The sequence below is a fragment of the Semicossyphus pulcher genome, unplaced genomic scaffold, assembly GCF_022749685.1.
Source record: "Semicossyphus pulcher isolate SPU_LCO1_2020_fin unplaced genomic scaffold, fSemPul1.0.p SCAF_20, whole genome shotgun sequence".
Lineage (NCBI taxonomy): Eukaryota > Metazoa > Chordata > Actinopteri > Labriformes > Labridae > Semicossyphus > Semicossyphus pulcher.
Window position 1 is genome coordinate 22323987 of NW_027211694.1, and position 27192 is coordinate 22351178.

Consider the following 27192-nt stretch of genomic DNA (forward strand, 5'->3'; position numbering starts at 1 on the left):
TATTTTCACGTTATTTTCTACCACTATACATCAAACCTGTGTCCTATCAGTCATTAGACGTCCCTTTAGACCTCGAAGAAGTGTAAAATATCTTCACTGACATAAGTTCGGACCAAAATTAGACCCTTAAGAGATAAAAGAAAGGACACACAGTCGTCATAATATTGCCTGAAGACACAACTTTATTAATAAACCAGCAAGCAAAGCATGTAAAACACAGGACGCCCGGGAAACAGAGACAGGCATGTAAAAAAAAACCCAAACAAACCGTAAAGTGGAGACGGCTGTAAACAGAGTGACGCAGAGAGCCAAACAATGAGAAGAAAGAAGGAGAAGCCGTAAACGAGGCGGCGTGACGAGTGCTGTCGTTTACATCCACACAATGAAGACATTCACAAGTGTCTGAGGAGCGCACGGACGCGTCTGCTGGAGTGGAAACTACTGAGGAGGACGAGGAGGACTGTAAGTGACGTCTCAGGTTAATAGTCTGACTGCAGATACTGTGGTGACTCTACAGTGAGTGGCAGAATGTGGTGAATGCTGGTTATGTGTTAATACTCTGCTCTCTCCTCTCCTGCAGACAAAACTCCACGTTTCCCAGAAAACGGAGAGAAAAAGAAAGAAAAGAAACGATCGGAAGTCAGCCATTTCTCTTCCAGTCACACGCAAACTGACAGGAAGTAAACAGCTTCATTCATTTTCATCACAGACTTTAGATAAGAAGTGGATGTAGCCTCTTTAAAGTGAAGATGCGTGGAAGTGTCTTAAACCTGCATTCTTTCTAATCGCCAGCAGGGGGCGACTCCACGAGTTGTATTGAAGTTTATGGTCTCAATCTCTAGTTTTAAGTCTTATTCAGCACAGCATGACGTCATTTAGTCAATGATGCTCCCAGTAAGAGTCACACAGACCATAAAGCAGGGGGGCATTTAGGGCGGGGCTAGCTGTGATTGACGAGTAACTCCACAGGGACCTACAGAGTATGTTGTTTAGCATTTGGCACGAAAAAACAATCTGAGAAGTCGTCTGTTTTTGTTTTTTTTATGTTTTGAGCTAGCCAAAATTAGCATCCAAATGCACGGATGCACCTTGCTTACAACCCCCCTCTCTCTAGCTCCGCCCTCTTGTCCAAATATGGTCATTCATGGCTCTAAACACACGGAGACAGAAGAGAACCAATTGGTGACGTCACAGAAGCTACTTCCACTTCTTATGTGCAAGTCTATGATTTCAAACATTACAGATCCAAGATCACTGCAACACTGAATGTTTGGTCTTCTTCAGGTGTTTTTAGGTGATACCAAACAGCATCAGGTGCGTTACCACCACCCTCCGGATTGAAAATGCGGTGACTCTGGCTTGTCGGCTAACAGAGATGCATATTTGCGACTTAGTGTAAACAAACCCTTCGAGTTGGCAGGTGTAAAAGGGGCCTGGACGTTCTAAGAAGTGCAATGTGAATTGATTTTATGCACGTTTTTACAGGAAGTTCAACCACTATCAGGACAAAACTGTGCACATCCTAAATAAAGTGTTTTAAAATCGCCTCAAACCGAGTGACACACAGAAAACATGGATCCAGGTGGTCTGTGAGGGAGCGTCACTTACTCAACAGGTGACAAAACTCCTTTATTTGTCCTTTCGTTGGTTACTTGATGTGTTTATCAGCTACTGTTAGGATCCACTTTGGTTTCTTGTTTGCTTTGATCTCTAATCATTGTTCTCTCTAAGGTCAACTTCCTGGTTGAGGGTGGTTCTCTCATGAACGTGCGCACATGAACGCATCATGCTCCACCAGGTGTTGGCGATCTTGAATATACCCAACTGGACTTTGGGATGGGGGAGGATGTGCGCCAAAGTAAGATGAACTCTAGCTTAATGAATATTCTGTCGAGTTATTGTATTTTAAAGACGAATAGAAAGATAGAGTAAATTTACCGTTGCTAGTAGCAATGTGGTTTCTTCCCCCTTTTTGAGAGTGCCCTCTGCGTTGTTATTGTTCCCTTTGTGGATGGATGTTGACGCTGAAACAAAGTAAAGCCGAGCTCTGGGAGAGGTTCCTGGACATGTTCTCCCAGATCTCCCAGAACTGGTAACATCCTGATTTACAGGGTTTTAAAATCCACAACAGGGTCAGTGGGGGCCAAACAAACAGATGTTTCCTTTATCTGACATGATGTTTAACTGAAAAAAACTCAGATTCATCTCTGCAATGAAGCTCTTTTCTCTTGTTGTCGATACGTTTAAAAGAATAAACTGTTGAAGTCCTCCACACTAAACACGGAGCAGCGTCCTTTTTACTTCTGTTCATGTCTGTAGATTTTATGAGAGGTCTTTCAGCCTCACATATGTGCGTGTAAATGTAGGTTTGATTATCTCTGTAATATATATTTTTGAATGTCTTTGTACACATAATTTCTTGTAAATTTGTTCTACATTTGTCTGCATAAAAATCTTCTGCCTTCTGACCGTACTTTGGACATTCATTTATCAGCTGTGTTTGGCATCTGAGCAGCAGCTGCTCATTTCAACCACCAGAGGGCAGTATACGGTTATACACTGACACAGCAGGTGCACATGCTGTTGATGTAACCTTCATGTTTATACACAAGATGCCACCTAAAATCTTAAAGTTCTAAGGAATCAAGTGTTTTTTTCCATAATTATGTTATATTATAGCATCTGAAGAATTATTCTGATTGCATATGCTTTTATTTTGAAGGATAGTAACGATTTGTGTTGCTTATAAGCCTGTTCATTGTCATTTCAGATCCTACAACTAAAGAGCTCCAACATTATTCATTTTCACATGAATGTTTAGTGCTTTAAACGGTTATTAAATATGATGATTCATTTTATCTGTGAACCCTGAAACAGACACTCTTCACTCTCTTTCTCCCTCCTCTTTCTTTGAGACACACACTCACAAACATCCACGTGCACACACTTAAAGCTCGTACATAAACGTCCAGTGACAATCAGCGATGGAGGCCGGAAAAACCCTGCAGCATTTTGAGCAAAAAAAGAAACACAGCAACCATCCTCTGGGTGGATTTAACTTCTCTACAGATTTGGCTTCTCTTAAGCTTCATCAAGATAACTGCCGATGCACTCAGGGTGAGACCGATGCACTCAGGGTGAGACCGATGTACTCAGGGTGAGACCGATGTATCAGAGTGACAGACTAAATATCCGTTATACTGCAGCTTTTAGTCTGCAAGTGTGACATGATGGTGTAAATGTTCCGGGGGGTTTATCACAGAGGATACGTGCAGATATTTGTGGCTGATCAACACTGCAAATAAGAATAACTAACTGACTGAACTGAAAAAAATTAAATCTGATTTATTTAATTTTGTATTTTGCAATTTAAGTGTTTATGTTCTGTCTAATCAGAATGTTGCAGCAGGCGTCAGCTCTTAAACACTTCCTGTTGAGCACGGAACCTGTTAGCAACAAAGTTAGCAACTAGCCGTTGAAAGTTGACATTATTCAAGCTAATATTGCCACTAATTTCTAAAATGCTAACCACATTAACTTTGGGAAATTATCAAATGTCTCATAATTTTTGTGATTACAACTTCTGCCAAATAAGGTATCGAATTATAGTCCTGATTTGAACCAGCTTTAGAGGTTCTGGTAGGTAGATTTTGTGACCTCCAGGCAGAGCCAGGCTAGCTGTGTCCTCCTTTTCTAGTCTTTATGCTAAGCTAAGCTAACTAGCTGCTGGTTGTAGCTTTAAATTTAATATACGACATGTACGTGGTATTGATCTTGTCATCTCACTAAACCTGGACATCTTTTTTGTCTTCTTTTTTATTTTTGTTTTTTATTTTGCTGTTTCACAACGTTAGCTGCAGCCACATTACAGCCACCCCGTGTTGTTTACACCTGGAATCAGCTGGTCACGCTGAAGCCGGCCAACACAGCGACCAGAACACGGGACACCTGCCGAACTCTGGAGAAGGACTCACAGGGGATGCAGAGGAGGCAAGAGGCAGCGAGGAAAGAGAGCTGGGTCGAGACAACCGAGACTTATGGAGAGGAGGTATAAGCCGCGCCTCCACTCACTCATCATGGGAAACGTGAGATCGCTGGCAAACAAGATGGATGAACTAACGGTGCTAGCCAGGAGTCAGAGTGAGCACCGGGGAGGGCAGCTAAAGTATTTCTGATTCTGATTAATACATTTGTCTTTCACTCTGAAACTTTGCAAAGCCATCCCATAATGTCGAAGGGGCTTATCTTTGCATGTGACCATTTGGAAAAGATATATAGACACTTTTGCCTTCGCCATTTTGCCACTTCTTTATCGCTGACTGTCAGCACAGGAGCGCCACAGGGCTGCATCCTCGGCCCACTCCTGTATTCCCTGGAACAGTGGTGCTACAAGCACCTCTCGCTGAACGTCTCCAAGACCAAGGAGGTCACTGTGGATTACAGGAGGAAGAGAGGCACTCAGCCCCCAGTCACCATCAACGGCACAGCGGTGGAGATAGTGGACAGATTTAAATACCTGGTGGTGAACATTCACAAGGAGTAAACAGGGGCTAGCCACATCCCAACAAAGACTGTACGGCCTCAGGCGCCTAAACATCGGACAACCTTTCCTAATAACTCGTAAAGAAAGAGGAAACCATGACGTGAAAATGAATTGGTTGAGCAGGCAAAAATATCTGCACGTAGCTTGAATCCCTGTTATGAACACGGCCTTATAGTAGGTCTTATATCGCTGTAACCCTCGTTATACACTAACGTACACAACAGTGGGGACACACTGTGGAGGTAGGGGTGAAGGGAGGTTTGGTTTCACTATTGAATTCAGATAAATTAATAATAAATGTGGATTCATTTTGATGACATGTCAGCTTGAGACACAATGCATTCTGGGTAAAGTCTTGTAGTGTAATCCCCCTGTCGGACTGTACCATTAAACTTCAGACTGAGTGGAGATGTAGGAGCGGTTTTGGCAGGAAGTGTGCGATTGTTGAGAGTCAGGAGGCGTCACATGGCGAAGAGGAGGGCAGAGGAGGAGGGAGGTCGCTCCTCACAGGAAGAAGTCAAAGGTCAGGTCGGACTTGCCCATCTTCTGTCTGTACACGACGTCAAACTTGTCGTTCATGGAGACTGTGAAGACGTCTTTCCACAGACCGACACGACCTGCAGGAAGAAAACGGGGAGAAGGAAGAACTTTAGGTATACACAAAACGTCTGGTGACTTTGGAAAACAACTAAATAATCAAGGACAGAGCGTTGAGAGAGTGTTCAAACCAATCTCGGCTATCATCTGACAACGATTTAGTCTCTGGGAGTGACAGTGAACATTTTGGGCCTTCCAGCTGAGCCAGCGTTTAGCGTTAACTTCTAGCCCAGACTTCCTCCTCCGTGCGCTGCATTGTTTACAGTCCAGTTAGCAGCTTGAGAAGCAGGAAATCCTCCCCTCCAGATGTGTCTGCTAAACAAACGCTGTCATCTCTCGGTTCGTCCCATCCCCCGGAGGAGCGCCCGTTCATCTGTCTGTGCTGAGTCTCAGCTTCACTGTAAACAGGAAGTTACACAGAGGCTGCACTCTGGCTTACTGCAGCGGGATGAAGCCCAAACAGAAACAGATTTTCTTGTGATCGACTTTAATTAACGGCTCTTCAGTTTGCTGAAAGAACAACATCATGATGCAGATTAGGAACAACATGAAGCTTTGACAGGTCTGTCCTCAAGAGGAGAAGAACACTACTGTAACATGAGACGGAGGGCGGAGCCATCATTTATGACGCATTCAAGGATGTCAGGACATATAAACACTGAGAAGCTTTTGAGACACAGCGTCAAGCAGATTTGTCTCAAGTTGAATTTTTGATCTAGAGCAGATTGTTAGCTGTTAGCATGCAGATGTCTGTTTATAGAGATCATTACGGGCGCTTTACGCTCCTCCTGCTTTCGCTCTCCTCGCGGACTGTTTTTCCTGCTTACGCCGCAGCCTGCTGATACGTGATTTGTAAATACTACTCGAACTACAAACATAGTGGTCTGATACTTAAATCCTGTCGTGTGCCTCCACATGTCATGCGGAATCTGTAAATAGAGAGTTCCCTGAAACTGATTCTAAATGAATCTTTTAGTTTTGCTTTAGTACTGCCCTTCACCTTCTCTGGCCCTCCTCAGACGTTAACACAACGTTACCCCTCTGCTTGTTCTCTGTTTTGTTAAACCCCATAAGGTCATTCTGAGTATCACACCATTGATTCAGATGGATGTAGTTTTGGTGCTCTGAAATCATCACATTTTATTTGACACGTTTCAGCTGCAGAGTGAGTGCAGCAGTGACTCACCTGCTGTGTTGAGTGTGAGACAGACCAGACTCACTGAGTGTTTAGCCTAAAGCAGACCAGACATCAGACTTCCATGCACTAAAAGGAAAAGAAGTGATGGAAAAACAGAAATAAAAACAGATGACAGAAACCACAAATAAACATGAAAACCAACAAAGAATGGAAACATAAAACAAACTGAATAATAATAACATGTAAGGGAACAAATGCAAAAGACACGTAAAAGCTAATGGACGAGGCATGCAGGTATAATCATACTAAACAGACTAAACAATCTTGAAATGGAAGCTATGGTGTAGGTGCAACATGTAGCCACAGGGTGGTGCTGTAATCATCTCAAACTGAAGGTGAGGAACCTAAAGCTTAAAGATCATGTGACTTACGTAGTTATTTATAGAACCTTCAGGGGTTCAATAGTACATTAAATTTGAAGAAAACGTTTTATAATTACTTTTAGGACACTCCATTTCAAAATAAAAGCAGACTTTTCAAAATAAGGCCTTTTGAAATACAAATTAACTCCTTTCACACTTTTTTGTGAGAATAATAATTAAAATTATTACAGTTTTAATAAATACTGAACAATTTAGGGCTCTTTAGATCAGATTAATAAACTGCAAATACATAATTTGCTACAACATCGAGAAGCTGTATGATTCAGCTCTTCCAACTGCTCCGAGTCATATGTATGTTAATGTTTTTGGACTGTTATCGGGACTTCACAACGTAACATGTTGTGTTCTGAGATCAATGGTGGTTTCATTTGTAAAGAATGAATGAATGAATGAAGCCTGTATCGTGCTCCAGTCAGGGAAAGATGTGTAAACAGCAGCTCGTATATAATTTTCCTTCCTTCAATAACAACAGCTCAGCTAATTGAAGGGCCTCTGGGGGTTAGAGTGCTGACGAAGACATTGTCTGACTCTGTGTGTGTGTGTGTGTGTGTGTGTGCGTGTGTGTGTGTGTGTCTCCAGCCAGGTAAGGTGAAAGGGAAAAAAGGCCAAGTGAAACTGTCGTCAAGACAACTCTCTCAGTACAATGTCTATTTGAAGCGTTCATGCTGTTTACTTCTGCAGGTCAGTGACATAAGATAGCCCCTATTACACACAACTCATTGACCCCTACAGCCTTTAAACAGAATAACAACCATGTTCAACACAGTAGAATACCTGTGCAGTTATGTTTTAAATTAAAAGGGTAATCAATTCTTTTTCAATTATTTATAGATAGTTCCCTAGAAAGAACCGTTGAATTCTGTAGCACTTAAGGAAAGCAGAGACAAAGGTTGGAGACAGCAGTCAGGGTTATTTGTGGTGCGTTTATAAGCAGCTGCTGATTTCCTTTAAAAACATTTGATTAGAGTTCCTTTAAACATATATTAAATTTAAAGGTTCTATATGTAATTTTCAGAAGTCATTATATAAGAAGTGTACTGCAGTCAGCATCTGTTTTCTTGTACTCGCACAGTGACGATCATTTAATGTTGGTTAAAATAAACCACATCAATCTTGAACCACATTTGCTTGTAAACTAACATATCCACACAGATAGTGCTTTTGATTTTGCTAGCCATTACATTAGCGAACAACCAAATCTAAGGTTAGCCAGCCAGCTAGCTAACTTATGCTACACGGATATGGTACAGGTTGCTTTGTTAACGTAACAAATTTTCAAATGGCAAGCTGGCTAAAAGACTTAGCTGATGTTAACCTCTCAAGACAGTATTTTGCTATGTTTGCTAGCTAACAATTCATCCACTTTAACGAGCAAGCTAACAAAAGCAACCATGAATCAAATATCCTGCTATACAGATGGTATTTTGCAAGTGATAAAGTTAGTGAGCAGGCAAGGTAAGGTTAGTCCGCTAGCTATGACTTATATTACATGGATATGGCGTTAGCTGCTTCTTTACACTAGCTAATAACGCAATTTGCACATTGCAAGCTAGCAAGCTGACATGTTGATTAGCAGCAAGAGTCTAATTGCATTAGCTGATGTCAGCAATTTAAGAGAGTATTTCTACGTTAGCTAGCTAATTCATCCACATTAACAAGCAAGCTAACAAAACCAAACAAAGCTCCCACTTTGAATCGAATGCCCTGCTGATGGTAACTCTAGTTTCCCCCCAACATGAGTTACAATCCTGTTAAGCCAGCACTGTTTAACTGGATAAACATTTCTGTGCTTCGTCTATGACTAATTTCTCTATCTACTCTAGTGGGTAGGCAAGCTAAGGTTAATGAGCTAGCTCTAAATTATGCTACATGGAGATGGTGTTAGCTACTTCTTAACACTAGCTTATAAAGTAATTTGCACTTAGCAAGCTAGTAAATTTAGCAAAGCTCTGGTTGAGTTAGCTGATGTTATCCACTTAAGACAGTATTTTACTACGTTAGCTAGTAAAATACAAGCTAACGTAGTAAAAGAATCAAATGTTCTGATGCTATTTTTCCCTGAACTTCAGCCACTTCCTGTTTAGCCAGCACTGCTTCACTGGATTAAACTTTTTGTGTTTTGTGTTGGACTCTGTTTTGTGTTTGGTGCCGGTCACTTGTTGATGTTAGCTAGTTTTTCTCCATAGGTTTAATTGTTTGCCTGGAGACAAATTTTACCTTTTTGCTTGTGCAGCTGATCTGTAACACCGTGGGTTAGCCTAGCTAAGTTTGGAAGAAGACTTGGTTAGATTTTATGGGAGACTGTCCAAGGTTGATTCAATCTGCCTACATTTTGAGGTCAACCAGACATCAAATATTTTGTATTTTGTAGATTTACTTATGAGGGAGAACTTCTTCTCTGTTCTATTTTGGATAGGGTTGGGTTTATTTGATTATCTTTCATGGGTCATCTCTCTAAAATATGAGATCTGAAGGAAGTCGGTGACAGCGAGTTTGCTTTCAAGGAAGAAGTTAAATGTCAAGTCAGTGGTGTCATGATTTGGTTTCTTGTTGTTTAACAGAAGACACGGCAGATTACCAATGACTGTGAGGCAGAAAGAATACTGAGAAGTGAATTGTGACGAGCTGGAGTATGATTTTATCCAGTTTTTAACACATTTCTTTATAATTCAGCCTGACTTATTTTGTGTTTCGAAGATTACTGTAAACTGTAAGGTTTCATCAAGTTTTTTAACTTCGGGGAAATGGGCACAAATCAAGCTGAATCATGGGACACCAACTGTGAAATCATGAAGTGAAGGAAAGTAAATAGAAGAGAAAATGTCAGATGCAGTAATAGAATATTAAAATGGACGTGATGCCTCGGAGATGCTTCTTCAGATTGTCAGATTCAACAAAAGGCCTCAGGAACCCTGACACTCAGAACTCTGCCTTGTTAGCACACCTCTTGTTCCTTCCCCACTCACCCCTGCAAACAGACAGCGCCTCCGAGTTGCCGCATTGCTCAATGAGCTGGTTGCAGCTCTCCACCATGCCCTCCAGCTGAGACTTGTCACAGGAAACACCCAGGAACCGGGCTAACTGTTCCACCAGATTCCCTGGATCCTGCAGATGAGAGGAGAAACACAACATTATTAAAACATGGAATAAACCAAACAATAACAGAGAAAAATGCCTCCTCCTTAAATCCTTAAATTACACCAAGGCTCTGATTCTGCTTCCCTAAACAGCATCCACCCACGGCTGCGGAGAACACGCTGTTCTCCATGCTTACACAATCTACAGTATGTAGCATAAAGGTGAAACGCTGACAGCTGTAAGGACAAAATGTACAGCTCTGTGTACACAACACATCATCGACAGGGACAGTTAAACATATAGGCTATCAGTTTACAGCTCAGGGTTACGTGCTGTTTGCATTGGGTGTACGTGTGTGGTTCTGTTAGCGATTACTGACCCACAAATGTTGGCAGACTGTGTCTTACATGAGGGTCATAAAAATAAGGTAGCAGCTGTTTGAGGTTATGCACAGCATTGCTTTCACCCAAATGTTATGTCAGTAAGCCAACATGCTCCAGAAGACTAAGCTATATTTAAATGTTTAGCAGAAATAATGTTAACCATGCTAACCCTTTTTGTTCAGCATATTAGCATGCTACCAATCGCTAATAGCTCTCAATGTTCAGTAGAGGCTGATGGGAATGTTGTACTTGATTTAGTTGTTGAAGTGATTAAACAAAGAATTGTTATTGTGTGGATTAGTTGGCTTTACAGAAGCTGGTAAGGATTTCATTTACTTTTGGCGAAGCTAAGCTAGCTGTTTACCCTTTTTTCCAGGCTAGGCTAACTGTGTCCTGACTGTAGCTTCTACGTTAGCAATATGATAGTGGTATTGATCTTCTCAATCGAATCAAGCGATAAAACAAGCTATAAAAAGCACAAGCACAGAGTCATGTTAACATTTAAGCGGACCTGTTTTTCCTGAAGAATGTAAGTACAAAATGTATTCTTATTTTAGCTCTGTTTTTGGTCTCCACCATCTCCTAAGACTAATATATTTTCTATAGTAGCTTAATGAGAGGCTGAACAGCTTCAAGCAGTGGAGTGACTGCAAAGTCTACAGTGTAATACTCAAGTTAAAGTACAGCTACTTTAAAGACAAGTTTTTTGCAAAGTGGGGTTTTGGAAAAAGTCATATTAGATAGCCTTGGAACCATCCATCTTGTTCCCCGTTCTGTTCAGGCAATTTTCCATCCTACCTCATTCAGGTCGGGCCAATCACAACCGTTTATTTAATATAGGGCTGATTTAACTGCTTTAGCTGCTGTCCATCATTTCAACAGCGCTTTGCATTGTGGGATACAGTAGGCGAGGTAGACTGGTCCGATGCATACTGGAGTTTTTCTCCGAATCAGACCGACATCCGGGTATTTTTGGCATACTGCACATTTTGCTTTTGTTTGCATACTGCATACTACATTTTGGCCAAATCGGTACGTACTGCTAGTATAGTATGGCACTTCGAACACAGCAGTAGTCTTGTTAAGTTGTATTTCTTTGCTCAGTAATCATTTCTTGTTTTATTTTGCAATTTACTCCCCTTGTGTTGCTTTGCTTCCTGCCTTTGTGTTTTCCCGCCTTTGTGTGCCCCGCCCTTATTGTTTTCACCTGTGTTTTGTTAGTCTCACCTGTGTCTGATTACCCCGTGTGTATTTAGCCTCTGTGTTCCTTCCCTTCTGTGCCTGTTCGTCATGTCACATTTGAAAGGACCCAGATGCAGACTATGCAGATATTTATTGAAACAAAAAGTCTTACTGCTGGATCCACGCAAAAAATAATCCAAAGGAAAAATAGAGACAGTGAAGCACACGGGGAGCCACAAGGAAACAGGGTTGACAAAGTTTCACAGAGAAGTTACACAAGGGTAATAGTGAGCAACAAAAAACAAAATACTTAACTAAACAAGACCATGTCATGCCAAACGTCATTGTATTATGTTGTATCAGAAGCCATATAAATTGGATGTTGGAGCTAGCTACGTAGCTATAGCAGCCTATCGCAGCATCACAGTTTTCGGTTGGAGCGTCCTGAGGCATTTGTGTCTGCAAATCTCCAAGATCCGTAACTCTCTATGAGTACCTCCTTCAGAGTACAAATAGCCCCCAGAATATACAAAGTAATGAACCATCCTTAATAAACTAGAGTGGCTGGTTTTGTGTTTATACACTGGTTATCAACATTGATGTAATTTCTTTTGAACTACCGAAGACAAAGTGACATTTTTCATCTTCTCCCTCCAGTTCTTAGAAAATCCAGAGTCTGCCTCATGAACATGATAAGAACAGATAATGTAACAAGGGACCTTTGACAAAGCAAAGGGCAAATATTGATTTGGCGTGTTATGTTCTTTTTCTTTGACTGGAGAATGTTCTGTACAGAGAGTCGATAGGATGCATGTGTGCCACGTTGTACAAGGAGAGGATTGAAGGGTTCAAAGAAGCTGCGACTGTAAGAAATGATGACTTAAAATAGGGAGGAAGTGGATTGTCTTGTTCCTACGAATGTCTTTGCACTGACAAACTGTCCCTGCCAATGTTTTTACTAATCTTAACTAGACTGGGAGTTACAGGTAAGATCGATGCAGAGCTGCCGCGTTGGTGTGTTGTGTGTAAAAAGTGGGCTGTTGTGATGAAGAGTGAAAGGACAGAGGGATACCTGACCTGACAGTCGTATTAGCACTGCTGCAGCACTGACAGTGGCTGTGGAGTCTGAGAGCTTTGAATGGTTTTCAAAGCGGTTTGAAGCACACATACTAGTAGGCCATTCCTCCCCCTACAATTTTCCATAAGTGGGTCAGTTAGGATGTTATTGTGCAGGCCGTTATTTTTGGGACGTGTTGTGCTGTGGGACGAATTCTTAAAATGATTAGTGTGTTTTTGAATGTTTTGAATCTTTTCAGCAGCAGAATGAGAAATGCAGAAACACAAAGAGATGAATTTAACTGTGTAGTCAAATCAACACTACCAAAGACTGAGTGATGTAATGTGACTAATCTGTACGGAAGCCCGAATACATTTTATTTACTCTGTTTTTCACAAACAGTTTTCTCAAGATCTCGACTTATTGATCTCGAGATAACAAAGCTGGTTTTCTTGTGATAACAGGATCATTTTCTATCGATCTAGAAAACAAAACAGGCTGCTCACTGTGATGTTACAGAGCAGGGCATGCCATGCTGCCAGCGCCCACACTAATGAGGTCAGTTAAGCCTGTTTCTATATTTGTTTAGTGCTTCTGCAGCGCTCGTACGAGTTATGATCATCTGACGTTACTGTGGTGAGGATAAAGGATAAAGAAGTTGAGATCTAGGAGGTTTAGGCAACATCTTTTGTAAAAGATCGTAGCTACGAACACGAAGTCATGTTTCATTACTTAATATGTGATGATCACGTTATGCTACGTATGTGACAAGTAAATAAGCCAACGTTGACTTTTGCTGTCACGCAGGTAACTACCTGCAGTCTGTGGGGTTAAAGTCCGTTGGTTTAGGGATGGCTTCTATTGTCTTTCCATTGGTTTTGTTTTTGCCATTGGCATGTAATGTGATTTTAAGAGGTGGTAATTTCATGTGTGTCTGTGAGACTTTGCTGGTTTTGGCAAATAAAAACTACCTTATTAGGTAACTAACTAGGTAACCTTATGTATGTACTTAAGTTACATTATGTCGGTGAGTTTACGTAACGTACAGAAAGAAAAGTCTTACACGGGACACAAACACTGGTCTCCTCTGTGAACGCCCTGTGACTGTTTGGCCAAGACATCAGAAAGTGAGCCTGATCGCTCTTTGTAGTAAGTCACTTACATTTCTGACCAATTCTTTCTTCCACCACAAATTAAAGGATCCTCATCGACTTTCCTTTGCCATTGTTTCCATGATGCTGCCACCGACCACCGCTGCTGGTCACATCAGCTCCACTTAAAGGTTTACTGACTCACCTTCTAAATGACTCCACTTCGAGGAGTCATATCTTCACAAAGATAGAAGTCCTGTCTTATGACTGTGTTGTACATACTGTTAAGACAGACAAAGGCTAAAAAAAAAAGCACCAACGATGATGTTACCTTGTACATGTCTTCATATTTCAAGAAGAGGACGTTAGAGTCCATACGATGTTCCCAAAATTCCTGAACGTGTTCAAACCAGGAACCATATCCCACTAAGACAGAGAGAGAGAGAAATGGATGAACTCAGAGAAGTCTGTAGATAAAACAGTGAACCTGAAAACACTCGGGTAGGTCACGGAGTTCCTCCAGTGACCCACATACTCACGCTTGTCATTCATGAAGCGGCGGCAGAACTCCTGGAAGGTCCCGCGGTAGCTCATGGTCCTGAGAGAGCGGTGGAACTGGTAGTAAGAAACCACCAGGTCCTTTGGGTTACGAGCCATGTAGATCACCTGAGGAGAACCACAACAGGAAGTCAGATACATAATGTCTTAGTCATATTTAGCTCTGTTTTTGAAGTATGATTCTGTAGAGTTTGAAACGTCTACATTATTGCATCGACATCACTACTGTCCATGTACTGTCCCGCCTCTGTGACTGACCTTGGCCTCTCCATTGTGCATGGCTGTGGGGAGGAATCGATAGGGAAGATGGCTTTTGATCAGACGAGGGGATGTCAGCTCCTGGTGAAACACAACAGAAGTCCTTTATTTCATCTATAATCTGCATTTCACTCATCGGCCTGTAGGTGTCTCTCATCTTATCTGCTCACGTCACAAACGTAATCTGGAGCTACATTTCTTGGAAAATGTGACACTTTTTCTCTCAAGGAACAGGCCTGCTTGTGTGTACGTCAACAGAGTTTTATATGTATTAAAAATATGTACTTTGTGAAACCCACGAAACAAAGATGTGATTCAACATTAACGTAAACTTACAGGGTCAATGAATCGATTTGTTCATGTTCAACAGTTAGTGTTCTTTGTCTCCTGTTACACAGCAGCATGGTAAATGGTAAATGGACTGTACTGCGCTTTTCTAGTCTTTGCGACCACTCAAAGCTGCCTTTACATATCACATTCACCCATTCACACACACATTCACACACACATGGCAGATGCTGCTACGTAAAGTGCCCAACTGTCAATCAGTTATCACATTTATACATTGGCCATGCCCCTAGGAGCAATTCAGTGTTCCAGTGTCTTGCCCAAAGACACTTCGACATGTAGCCTGAGGGAGCTGAGGATTGAACCTCCGACCTACCGACTGAGACGGCCGACTCTACCACTGAGCCCCAGCCACAGCATGCACGTTAAAGAGTACCAGCTTGTCAGAGTGTTCACACACCGCGTGCTGTGTACTTATTTATATCATTTGTCCAACTTTTTCTAGGTGCATTCAAGTTGAATTTCGTCTGGGGTCTAACCCTAAGCATCCTACATTCCCTGCTTGGTAAACGCCTATATGTTTTGAATGCCTCAGTGTGTAACTCAGGCTTCCTGTCATGTGGCCCACGCTGAGATAACCCTAATGAAATCATCGGGTATTTACTTCCAGACTCAGAAAGACATTACACAACTGTCCTCGCTGTCCCCATTAGGAGGGATCGACCTTTAAGTGTAGAATCAGTTTTAATGGAATTAGTTGAATGTTTCCAGCTTTTGATTCAAAGCGTGTAAAAACACTAGAATTCCTTTGGAAAACAACATACTTTAACCCATGCTATGTAAGGTGCTTAATCCACTGCCAAGTCGATGATATAAGTAAATAACACATGCAATGTAGAGCTGTGTTCCAAGTTGAAAGATGTATAAGCCTCTGACAAACCATAATAATTTCACAGCTTCCTGCTTGTTCAGCCACTAAATTAATCCAGAGGGACATCTGTTTAAATTTAGATAGAACATATTTTTCTGTACAGCTAATAGCCGTGTCCCAATCCCCGGGCTGCAGCCTTCACAGGAGGCGGTCTACAGAAGATACTCCATTCATAGCTTCCGTAGACCGTTAAAGCCGAACTGAAATCCGACTGTCTGGTCTACGGAGGACTTCCTGTTTGCGTCACCAGCTGTTTAGCTATTCCCAGCCTTACCCTTGCGTCACCAAACGCCGCTCCTGTCGCCTAGCAACAGGTAGCTAGCTAACTAGCTAGCATAACTAAAGTCATGTAACTTAACCTATTATTTTAAAGATAATTTGTTTGAAGGGTTCTTTCATTTTAGTAAACGTAGCTTTTCCATTGAGTTGAAACCAAAAACTTGTATAATTTAAAGTAATTATTTTGGCAGTGTAAGAGTCCGGTACGGTGGCCCTGAAGTGCAAAACAAAATTACAAAGTCTGAAACACTTTGACAAATACAGATTTCTTACGGAAAGGGATTTTACCAAATGCCGGAACCGGGATTGACCTCTCACGCAATCACGTCCGGTTCACTTCCGGTATTTGGTACAATCCCTTTCCGTAAGAAATCTGTATTTGTTCATTTGTTTCAGACTTTGTAAAAGCGTTCTGCTTGTGTAATTTTCTTTTCTAAAATGTAAAAATGTTTTCCAGGATGTAAATTTGTCTCAAGCTTTTGTCCAAGTGTTTCAGACTTTGTAATTTTGTTTTGCACTTCAGGGCCACCGTAGTCCGGCATCTTGTTTGAATTGGCGCACAATGCGTCTCGTGATATGCTGGGCCGAGGAAACGGAGGATGCATTTGTTGGCCACATCTAAAGGAGCCTTCGAATTGTGACAGCTATCTTTGACGCGACACTATGACACAATCGGCCTTCAAATACAGCCTTCGAAGGCTGCAGCCTCTGGATTGGGACACAGCTAATGATAGCATTCAGCCACTCCCTATCAGACATTACCATTTTCTAGTTTTACCAATTTTGGTGTGTTTATAGTAAAGAAAACCTTAAACCCCTAGCAGAAGGTAGGCTAATGTTGGCTAGCATGTGGTAATGAAGTGAAAATTGTGGCTCTATCCAAAGTACAACAACATATTTGATCACTTAGCTACCATCAGACAAAAGATGATGTTAGCATTTGGTCCACCTAATATCACTGTTAGCTAGCTAATACTGTTAGCTAGGAAGTGGCTGAATGATAACGTTACTGTGTGATAGTGTTATACAACTCGGTTGGGAAAGGTGTAAATACCTAGCTAAAGGTACCATCAGACAATAGGTAATGTTAGCATTAAGCCCCTTCCCACCTAATATCTGTTAGCTAGCTAATACTACAGTTAGCTAGGAGATAATAGCTTAATGGTAATGTTCATGTGTGATAGTGTTACACAATACGATTGGAAAGGTGTAAATTCGTAGCTAACATTCATTTTAGCTATAAAGTGGTTGAATGCTAACGTTAGCTGTTGTCTAGCGGTAGCTATTATATATATTGTTTAACTTGAGACTCAAGTGGTGAAATTATAATGATGTCAGATTCTCAATGTTTATGACTTACAACCTGAACACAACTTTAACAAAACAATGCAGACTTCATCATTTCAGTCTAAAAGCCCCCACGGCCTCAGAACTCCTGCAGCCTTGAAATGATAAGAAACTGAATGGATGCTGGCCTGATTTTAGCTTCATTACCTGAATGATGTCCAGGCCGGGTTGGGGGTACTCTAAGACAGGCAGCTGTTCATCAATGTTCATAAGGCCGATCTCGTCTGGGTCTGCTCCCTGGCTCACGAGATACACAACCTCCTGAAGTAGACTGGTGCCTACGAGGATAGAGAAAAAAGCCAGAGGACAATCAGGAATTTGGGATAGCTGGAAAAGGAAGAAAAGCAGTGAAAATTGATTTTACAGCAGCAATTTTACACAACCACAAAAATCAACAACCTCTTGTTATCTACTAGGCAGTTCCTCTAATCTCTGTGGAGACTTTTAGCTTCTGTTAGCTCATTGTTTTGGTTTTCTGACCCACAAACTCTGCTCCCAATTGCCTTATTTCCAGCAGCAGCAGTGGGCATCTATTCAGTAAAGCAGCACATGAAGTTAGAAACTAGCTCGTGAACACTGTGGAGCATTTAGCATTTAGCATTTGGTGGAAACCAAAAACAAAGTTAACGTGGACACAACTGGAATTCTTCAGGTGTAAAGCAACATAAATCCAAATGAATGCTAATTTTGCATCTTGTCAACTGGATGTAAATAGTTAAATGTTTGTAACACTAGCAGCAGTAGGTTAAAGTTGGTTCAGCTTTAAAATAGTACTCCCATGCTTCAAAATGGATGCAATAGAACCAGAGGCATCAACTTTTTTATTCTGTGTTTGTCCTCTTTGTCTCAACCTGGTGCCTACATTTCCCACAATGCATCTCTGGTTGAAGATTCTGGTGTGTTATGCCACTAGTGGCTAATGTAGTCTGGAGCCTTTACCCTGCCGCAGCAGTCCGGTAAGATCACTTCTTTCTTACATTTTTTTATTTTCAGTCTTGTAGTCTTCAGCCTGAACCAACCCTGACTCAAGTGACATCATTTGAGGACATTTATTAGACTTTGCAGCATGTTAAGTGACCTACTTCAAATACTACAGAAAGTCTTTGCTGTAATGTTTGTGCTACTGGCTGCAGCTGCTGTGGAGTTTGAATAGCTTAAAGATCAATGTTTCCAGATCAGATTGACAGCTTCCAGCCCAAAAACAACTCAAAACCAGCAACCAACCAAGTCAACAAAAACCATCCCAAGTCGTAACCTTGAAAACAGAACATAAGCATGCAAAGCTTCATATCCGCATCAAATAACCAAAGATAAAATGTTATTTAAATGTTGTTAAATGTTAACAAATATGCTATCACAACCCAAAAAGTGTGCAGTTAGACAACCAAATACACAAATTGCAAAATGCACCTGTGTCGTCATGGTGAAATCACAATAATGGGATCAAATATTACCATGAAATGTGATCGACAAAAAAACACACACCAACTTATTGGAGTGAAACTGCCAAAAATCAAACATAAATAAAAAAATATATATAAGTAAATAAATATGCCATGATGCGTCAGAGTAAATAGGTCCTCCCTTATTCACACGACTGAATACAACTCATGTCAGTCAAATAAATTAAATAGATATGAATAAATGACAGCTTGTTTGGTGTTCAAAAACTCCGCCAAATGTTGACAAGCAGCCCAAAATTCATCTACCAGCCCAACGCTGTTTTCCCCAGCACAAGGTCATCAAAAGAAGCCGCCCAATCCGGCAACACTGTTAAAGACTCATGTTTTCTGCTTTGTTGATGTTTTATTCTACTGTACATTCTCTCAGAAGTGTTTTGATTCTTGTTGTAGCTGCCATTAGCAGCTCTTGTATGTTGTCTACTCTTTGTCGTTTGTCCTGTCATGTGTTGTTGACTGTTGCTTTTACACAAATTGAGTTTTAAATGGATGAATTAAGTTCTATGAATTTGGATTTAAAGGCTAAAAAGTCCCGTCTGCTGAAAGAAATGTGTTGTTCGTTTTGGTTCAGTATTTACTGACCTTCTTTTTCTGAAAGCACATTTTTATGTTAAGTGTTTTTACAAAATTACAACATTTCTTTAGAGCAGTAGTGCTTTTATTTAAGTCAAATATTGTATCTCCAGGATTTCCATCCCTGATCCACGGCAGAAATGTTAATTTTTCAGTCGGCTTAGGTGATTCAATCTTGCAACCTTTCAATCCTAAACCTGCCGCTCTCACCAACAGTCCCTTATCAAGTTATTCAAGGCCTGCTTTAAACCATTACAGCAGAATATTTCTCATTTCTCAGTTTCATTCGTTGTCATGCCAATGTTCTCTGCAGTGACTCATGTTGGTTTGCAGAAATGCTCGAGTGTGCCGGTTCAATCTGACATCCCACACGCTGCTTTAGAAAAACAGGAGGCTGCTATCAGAGCGCGTTATGTGGAACCTGAAGGACAGAGCTTCATTTAGCAGAGAGAACAGTTCAGTTTTTTAATAAGCTTTCAGTCTCACAGCTTCTTGTTTTCTGCAGAAAACGGTGACGTGAGCGAGACTCTTCTTGTTTGTGGAAGATGATGTGAATCTGTGTGGCCTCGGGCTGGCCACATACTGACTGTGAAACCAAATACATCAGGGGATTCTTGTTGGTGATGATTTTATCTTAAATTGCTGCTGCTCATGATATATTTGGCATCTATGAAAGGGCTCAGTTGTGAACATCAGCTGTGGTGTACAAATCCAAATAAATACCAAAATGTTGAGACCAGGACAAAAAAGATTATGTGACTCTGAGCAAACATGGCGTGCCTCAAACTCATCAACCATCAAAGAGTTTCTATTCAAAACAAGATGGACTACTCGCATGCTATGTGTGTTTGGACATCCCTTTAAATTCAGCCCAGTATCTAAAGAATTATTGAATAATTGTACACCTCATATCCGCTGCTGACAGATGAAATAACTGTCGCTAACAGCTGTAGCTAGCTAAGCTCAGGTTGGCTACATGAGCTTGTTTAAAAAGAGGTTTTGATTGCAACATGTATGTTTGGCATCGACAGAAGTAAAAGCTGCATGTCTCGGGCTAAAATTCTGAATCCTAACCACTTTACAGTCAACAATAGAAGATAAAGCAAAGAGAAATATTGTTCTTGTATTGTTGTGTAGAGCGGCTAATATGCTAACCCTTATAGCGCCCAGGATCAGCTTCAATGCAATCCAGGACGACACTGGATGTGTCAATGGTTTTTGTAAGTAATCTGCAACCCTTCACGTGATATCCTACTGTCCTTGGTTTTGGATGTAACGCTTATTTCCTGCAGTGGGTAGTTAGCTAGTTTGACATGCTAACGATTTTAGCTAACATTACATCAGATAAACATGAAATGCTTTTGTGTTTTTGGTCAAATACCCTGTGGTGTCTTGTAGAGATGCACAAGGTTGCGTCTGTGGTGTCGTCCAAATCAAGGTACCCCAAAGCAGCAGTTTTTAGTCGAGCATGTCTGCATTCAATATTTGTGTAACGAATAGCAAGCGGCAACTAAAGTAGGTAGAGCGCGAAATATACCAGATTTACTACGAGCAAATATAAAACCAGGGCAAAAGTGCTTTTCGAACATGTCAACACAGAGCAGGTTAGAACAGTATTATCTGGAAACAAGACGAGGTCAAACCTCGTATGTGGCTGACCGCATCAGGTCAATGTGCACTTTTGTGGGCAATGTGTTACAAGGACTGTCCTTATGAGGCCAATGACGTGTTTGAAAGCAGGTGCGCACTGCGGACGTAGGTGAGGACAGCGGACGAGCAGCGGAGGAGCAGCACCGCCTACTCCTCGAACAAAGTATCCAGAGCCGTATAGACAGAGAGTCGCGTCAGTGGAGGTCCAACATGCTCCATGATCCGCCATTGTAATGTCGCAACTCTCTCTCTCTACGGCTCTGAAAGTACCATCACTCAGTCAGTCAGTCAGTCACATACAGACCCGTGTGTAGGGCTGACCCCGGCCAAAAAAAGAGACTAGCTACATTGCTGCTGGCATGTACGGACGCCCTTAGCGAACATGCATCCATTCATTTAATTTCCGGTTTCTTTCTCGAGATCTCGACCTATCGACCGCATTATCTCGACATAGCAAAGCTGCCAATCTCGAAAACAAATCTCGTAAACAAAACAACCGGCTGGCCACTGTGATATTACAGAGCAGGACATGCCATGCTGCCATTGCCCACACTAATGAGGTCAGGGATACGAGTTATGGTGGTGCAGCGTTATTATCTGGAGATAACGAGATCAATAAGTCGAGATCTCAAGAAAACAACTGGAAATAACTTGTTATCACAGGAAACGGTGATTGGTGGGAACGAGAGGTAAAATATGAAACAAGGAAATGGGACATGTAACTGTGGGCGAGGTCATTCAGGGCTTTGTGTGTAATTAACAGAAACTTGTTCTGAATTTTACAGGAAGCCAAAGGAGGGACCGATGGCTGGTTCTACAGTCAGTAACCTGCAGCTGCATTTTCAGTAAGTGTACAACAATTTGTGTAAAGTGAATTATCTCAAGATCCAGATCTGTAATGGAGAGTATTGATCTGAGTTGTGCAACATTTCTTAAAGGAAACAGTTTAGTTCCAATCCTTGATACAGTGGCCCCCGGGTTCAACCTTGACCCTCGCCCCCTTGCTGCCCCTTGCTCTTCCTACATTTCCGACTCTACCCACTGGAAAGAACAAAAACAATCATTGCAGCAGAAAATAAAATATTCTAGATTGAGATCTCTACAAGATTCAAGCTCTAAAAACAATGGATCCTACACTTCCCATCATGCAATTTGATCTTTGTCCTTCTCTGCATCTTACAAACTGGTAAAATGATGTAGTCTGCATAAAGCTGCTGCAGAAGAAAACAGCCGTGCAGCCAGAGCAGAGGACACTCTCGCCTCTGTGTCAGCGCATCTGATTCATGCCCCTCTATGTGTAGAGTGTGTGTGTGTGTGTGTGTGTGTGTGTGTGTGTGTGTGTGTGTGTGCAGTGCAGTGCAGAGGTGTATCGCCTGCAGAGAGACATGATGGAGGGTATGTCTGATGTCAAAACAGTCATAAAAGCACTCCCATCACACACTGCAGACCCCCACGCTCACTCTCAACCCCCTCAGGTTGACAGAATCTCATTGGCCGAGACGGTCACATGTGAGCCAATGGCATCACAGCTCTGCGGCATCCCGACCATGTGGCCTGCCATGTGCTTCCTCTCCCTCTGCACCAGAAACAGAAACACCATCACAGAGCAGCGGGACAGGAGAGAGGCGTTTCTCTCTCGTGCATTTAAAAACAGAAGAAATCTTTGCACGTCGTTTAATGCATTACTCTTATTTTACTCCACAGTGTCTTCTTTTTGATGCAGACAAACTGGTTTGTGAACAACTTGGAGGACATGCACGTTTGATGTCCTCAAGCTTGTTTGTTTTTTTAAAGATTTCCAACACAAGATGAAGTCGTCTCCATCCACAATAAAAGTTTTCACCTGATAACCAGCAACAAAGAAGCAGGAGGCGGCCCGTTCTGTGCAGATCAGACTTCATTTATTTGGTTTACAAATGTCAGGGGGCATTCCAGATCTTTCTGAGACAAACTTAATGAATGTGACTCTTCTTGGTGGCGACATTAACAGAAGTCACAGATTTTGGGCCTTAAAAACTCTTCCTGGAAATGTACTTAATATCTTTATCATTTCTAAGTTATATGTAAAGGTGCGTGTGTTCTCTGACTCTTTCATCATCAGTCAAGTAATGTCGGGTGTTTTGTTTGTGTGGTTGTTTTTACTTGTGCAGATTTGGGCCGTTCCACTGTTTTGTTATTAACGGCTCCCAGTGAGCGTGTTTGACACCCGAGCTGCACAAAGCATTGTTGTAATTCAGGAGGCGTGCGTTTGAGCTCACCTTACAGCCTTAGCTACCTAATATTACCCATAATGCCGTGTTCAGACAACCTTACACTGTAGCAACTCAGCGGACATGAGATTCGGCCCTTTTGGACTGCACAGTGCATTGTTTTACCCCGTGTAGTGTATCACACCGGTCAATCAACAAGAGATGCAACATCAGGGACATCTTTTGACGTCCCGACAAACAGACTGACTCGTCAGAATTTCATCTCCACGACTAATTCAGCGACTTGTTCTCAGATGTTGACGAGCTGGACAGAGCCTTAAACACGAGGAAGCAAAAGAGCCAAATTGTTGTTGGTGGTGTTATATGCTAGAAAAGGTGAAAAGTCTTTTGCATCGTTTTGAGTTTTCCTGCGTGTGGAGTCTTGCTATCAGTGCCTACATGTACCAGGATGCATTGCAAACAAGCAGCTGAAGCCTCAACCTCACTCTACTGCATTTCTTCTGCCTGTAAAATGTCTCTTTGTCCCTAACATCCTCTCCACACTTGCAAAACTAGCAAAGGCAGAGACTAGAAATCCAAGCTGGAAGAACACCAGACTTTGCAGCTTTGCTGAGCTGTGCCCCAGAGAAAGAGTGTTTTTCACACTATTTACCTTCCTGGGATAGATACAGGTGAAACTATCTTTAACCATATATTAGATGTCATCTCCCCAATCGTTCCCCACTTATACTCTGGCTGATGTTCACAGATATTGCGGAGCAGCAACAGAAGTATTCCTCTTTGCAGGTTGGCCAATATCAATGTTCTTTCCAAAGACCGAAACTTTCACAGCAAAGTAACTGATATTTGATCATATTGAATCACAAGGAGGAAACATTTAATTTGAAATTGAATTGATCATGCAAAATATCCATTGATGATGCATCCTCTGATTGACTTGCTTAAGATCGCCTTGAAGCCTCATGACAGTGATGTATGATATCTAAAATTAACTCTTTCCGCAGGTTTATTGTCATATAGAGAATTTGTCTCTCCACAGTCAGCATTAAAGGCACTAAATTCCAGGAGAGTCTAAATCAATCGTTTACACGTTAGCACGCAGCCCGTCCGGATGAAACAGGAGGATCAGCACAAGTCTGTGCCTGCAGATACAAACCGAAGCAGCTCGGCCTGTTGGAGTTTGGCTCGTGCTGCTTACTCACATGTAACAGCATGTTTCCTGCAGGATGACGCGGCAACACTCTGCGATGCACTCGCAAACATCCAGATACAAACATACAATCACTTCATGAAGTTCTTTTTCACGCATTGTATTTAAAGGCTTCTGGCATTGTCACAACTTGACTTTAAGTGTACAAAAGACGGGGTTAAACTAGAAACGACGGTGTACCTTGCCCCATGGATCAAGCTGTCTCAACAGTGTTCACCCCAAGAGGATAAATATCCCAAGATGGAGGAGGCTATCATAGCTAATTAGCTGTGTTGCAGCGTTTACGTGTATTTAACCCTCCTCTGTTGCAGTGTTTGCTGCTGAAAACATGAGCAGTACTTTGCAGACAGTAATGAGACAGAAGTGAGTGGTATAAAAAGGTCTTTTGAACAAGCTGTGCTAACTTATTGTTCCAATAGTGACGAAGCTTTCAAGTCTGCCAGCTGAATATTAGCAGACTTGCCGCAAACAGATCCATTCATTATATTGATGAATCCCCAGTATAGTTAGTGTTAATGCTGCATTTGAGCTGCATTGAGGACGGAGCCTCTGTATTTAAGCTAGATATAAGCTTCACCAAGACTACAGTCTGAGCAACATTCACTGGGAAGTTTAACTGTCTTTATCTTGCTGTTGTGCACATAAAGTGTCCAACTCTTATTGGCTTACGAGACATCAAAACTACAGCCACAGTAACATTTCATTTTCACAGTTTTGAAAAATGCTCAAAGTGAGCAAGGTGCTGAGAGCGGGGTGGAGGGGGGCGGCTGTGTCCGGCAGCTCAGTGACATCCCCTCCCCTGGCCAGAGAAAAATGGATGGACACAGAGTCACAAGGCACATATGGCACAGAGGGCTCTTTTGAGGTGGAGGACTTCTCCAGAGCACTTTAGTGTGGTGGAGGACCGTGGTGGTCCCGAGCCCGATCAGTTCGAACCGTTGGCTCCAGCCCCACCAACGCCTGGAGCCGGAGCTTTCAGAGCCGAGGCAATGCAAGTGCGCATGTGCCGACCGACAGGTGTTAACGTTCCTTTTTTTTTATTTATATAAATTTCATGATGTCATTTTGTCCCAAACGGTCGTCTCTACGTCACCATCAGCTGGCGAGGTCCAGGATGGACTTAAAACAGTAGATGGCGTGTTGAGCCATTTCCAACCCATGAAATGCAGATTTTTATAAATTTGGTAAGTACTGTCAATATTAACACAGCTTGTTGGGGTACAGCTCAAACAACATGTTTAGGTGTGCAGTTCCTCTTGTTATTTTAAGTTTGGTCTCAAACAGAATATTCTGTCTTCTCTGTCGACTTTTGCAAACAATCTGCCACACAAAAGGTCCCTCACTGAAGCACAACTGAAGACTTACAGTCAATTGAGTTAGTTACTAAAGAATACACCCCTTATGTCTGCAGAGAGAGGGCAACAAAACTAAAAATAATTCACCACAACAAACAAAGTCTGTCCTCGTCTGGACTGGCATTAAACCCACCACAGAATAGTGCTGAAGAGAATGTTCCTGAACATAACCCTGCAACAAGGGATGTTTGGATTTAGATTAGTAGCTAGTTAAGATAATGAGACTATAATTTAGCATTTTTTACCATTTTATGAACAAACAATTTCCTCTTTAAAAGAGAAACCTTTGCTCTTAATCTCCCGGTAACCGGTTTACAAGGTAACTTGTTAAATAAATAAATACAAGACAAATCACTCAGATAAACGGATACATGGATAGATATGTGAGGTGTGATTTGCATTCATCTTTTTGGAACTGCTAACATGAAGGGAACTTGATTATATTTGCATGCACTACAATCACTGACTTTGAAATGATGGAAACTAACTGTCTTTTTTTCTTTATAAACAGCACCAGAGTTTCTGACGCGGAGACAACCCCAGCTATAAAAAGAATATCATTCAAACCACAACAATAAAACTCGTCTGCCCTTCTGCAGGCACAGACGGCGAGCTCCAGCTGCCCACCAGCCGGGGTCACATGACCGGTCCCACCCAGCGCACAGCAGGGCACCGCGCGCGCAGAGAGCCTGCAGCAGCAGCAGCAGCAGCAGCGCTGCGCCACGAGATGTAAACACCAACTTCTTCTGCGTCTGAGAGCGCGTGTGGTTCATATAAATAATGAAGGCCAGCTGAGACGTGATGCACTATACAGTCTGACATTAATCGATTTACTTTGAATCAATTAGTTGGCATCTTATTATGCAACACATGCTGCATTTAAAACCCGGAGAGAGGCCTGTAAATTATAGTTCTGCTGCACAAGCTGCATGTAAACAGATCTGTGACACAACAGCGCAGTTCAGCATGAAACACTGCCTCATACAACTTGAATAATGACTGTTACATGCGTGTTCTGCAAAATGAGCAACATATAACTGGCTTAGGTTGTAAATGCCCTCGCTTTGTGCTTTATTTATAAGAGTAAACTTTGATAACCAGAGGGGAATCCTGCAGTCACCGCTGCAGCACACAGCAGGAAATACTGTGAAGCCACACAGAGCGCGAGGAGCAGACCGTGACGCTGCAGAGGCTCGTTATTACCTGACTTTGGGTAGGTGACAATCCAAATGTCGCTACTTCTGAGGGAGAAGTTGGCGATCTCCTCCATCTTCCCTCTGCAGAAGGGCGGCAGCCGCACTCCATCAAACTCGAAGTATTTGCTCTCAAACTCAATCGGCGTGCTCGGCGTGTCTGCCTCGCTCTCCGCCATCCTCGAAACGAGCCGCCAGAGCAGGGACAAGAAAACGCGCACAGCCACGCGAACAGTGTGTTTTGATTTTTAATTCAAATCAAAGATGATGAAGAGGAGGGAGGATGGAGGTGATGATGATTTGAAACGCCGCTGCTGCTCGTTCGGGATGGTGAGGCTCGCGCTGGATGCTGACTTGACCTACAGCCA

General features: G+C 42.1%; 1 protein-coding gene across 1 annotated transcript; it reads right to left on the reverse strand.

Moving 5' to 3' along the window:
* Positions 1–159: 159 nt before the first annotated feature.
* Positions 160–27143, reverse strand: sult4a1 (sulfotransferase family 4A, member 1). Its single transcript, XM_069670906.1, has 7 exons — positions 26835–27143; positions 17321–17451; positions 14329–14409; positions 14052–14178; positions 13844–13938; positions 9688–9826; positions 160–5160 (listed from the first exon to the last, which is right to left on the reverse strand). Exons 1-7 carry the CDS (start codon positions 27001–27003, stop codon positions 5048–5050), a joined length of 855 nt encoding a protein of 284 aa, XP_069527007.1. The 5' UTR covers positions 27004–27143; the 3' UTR covers positions 160–5047.
* Positions 27144–27192: the final 49 nt, after the last annotated feature.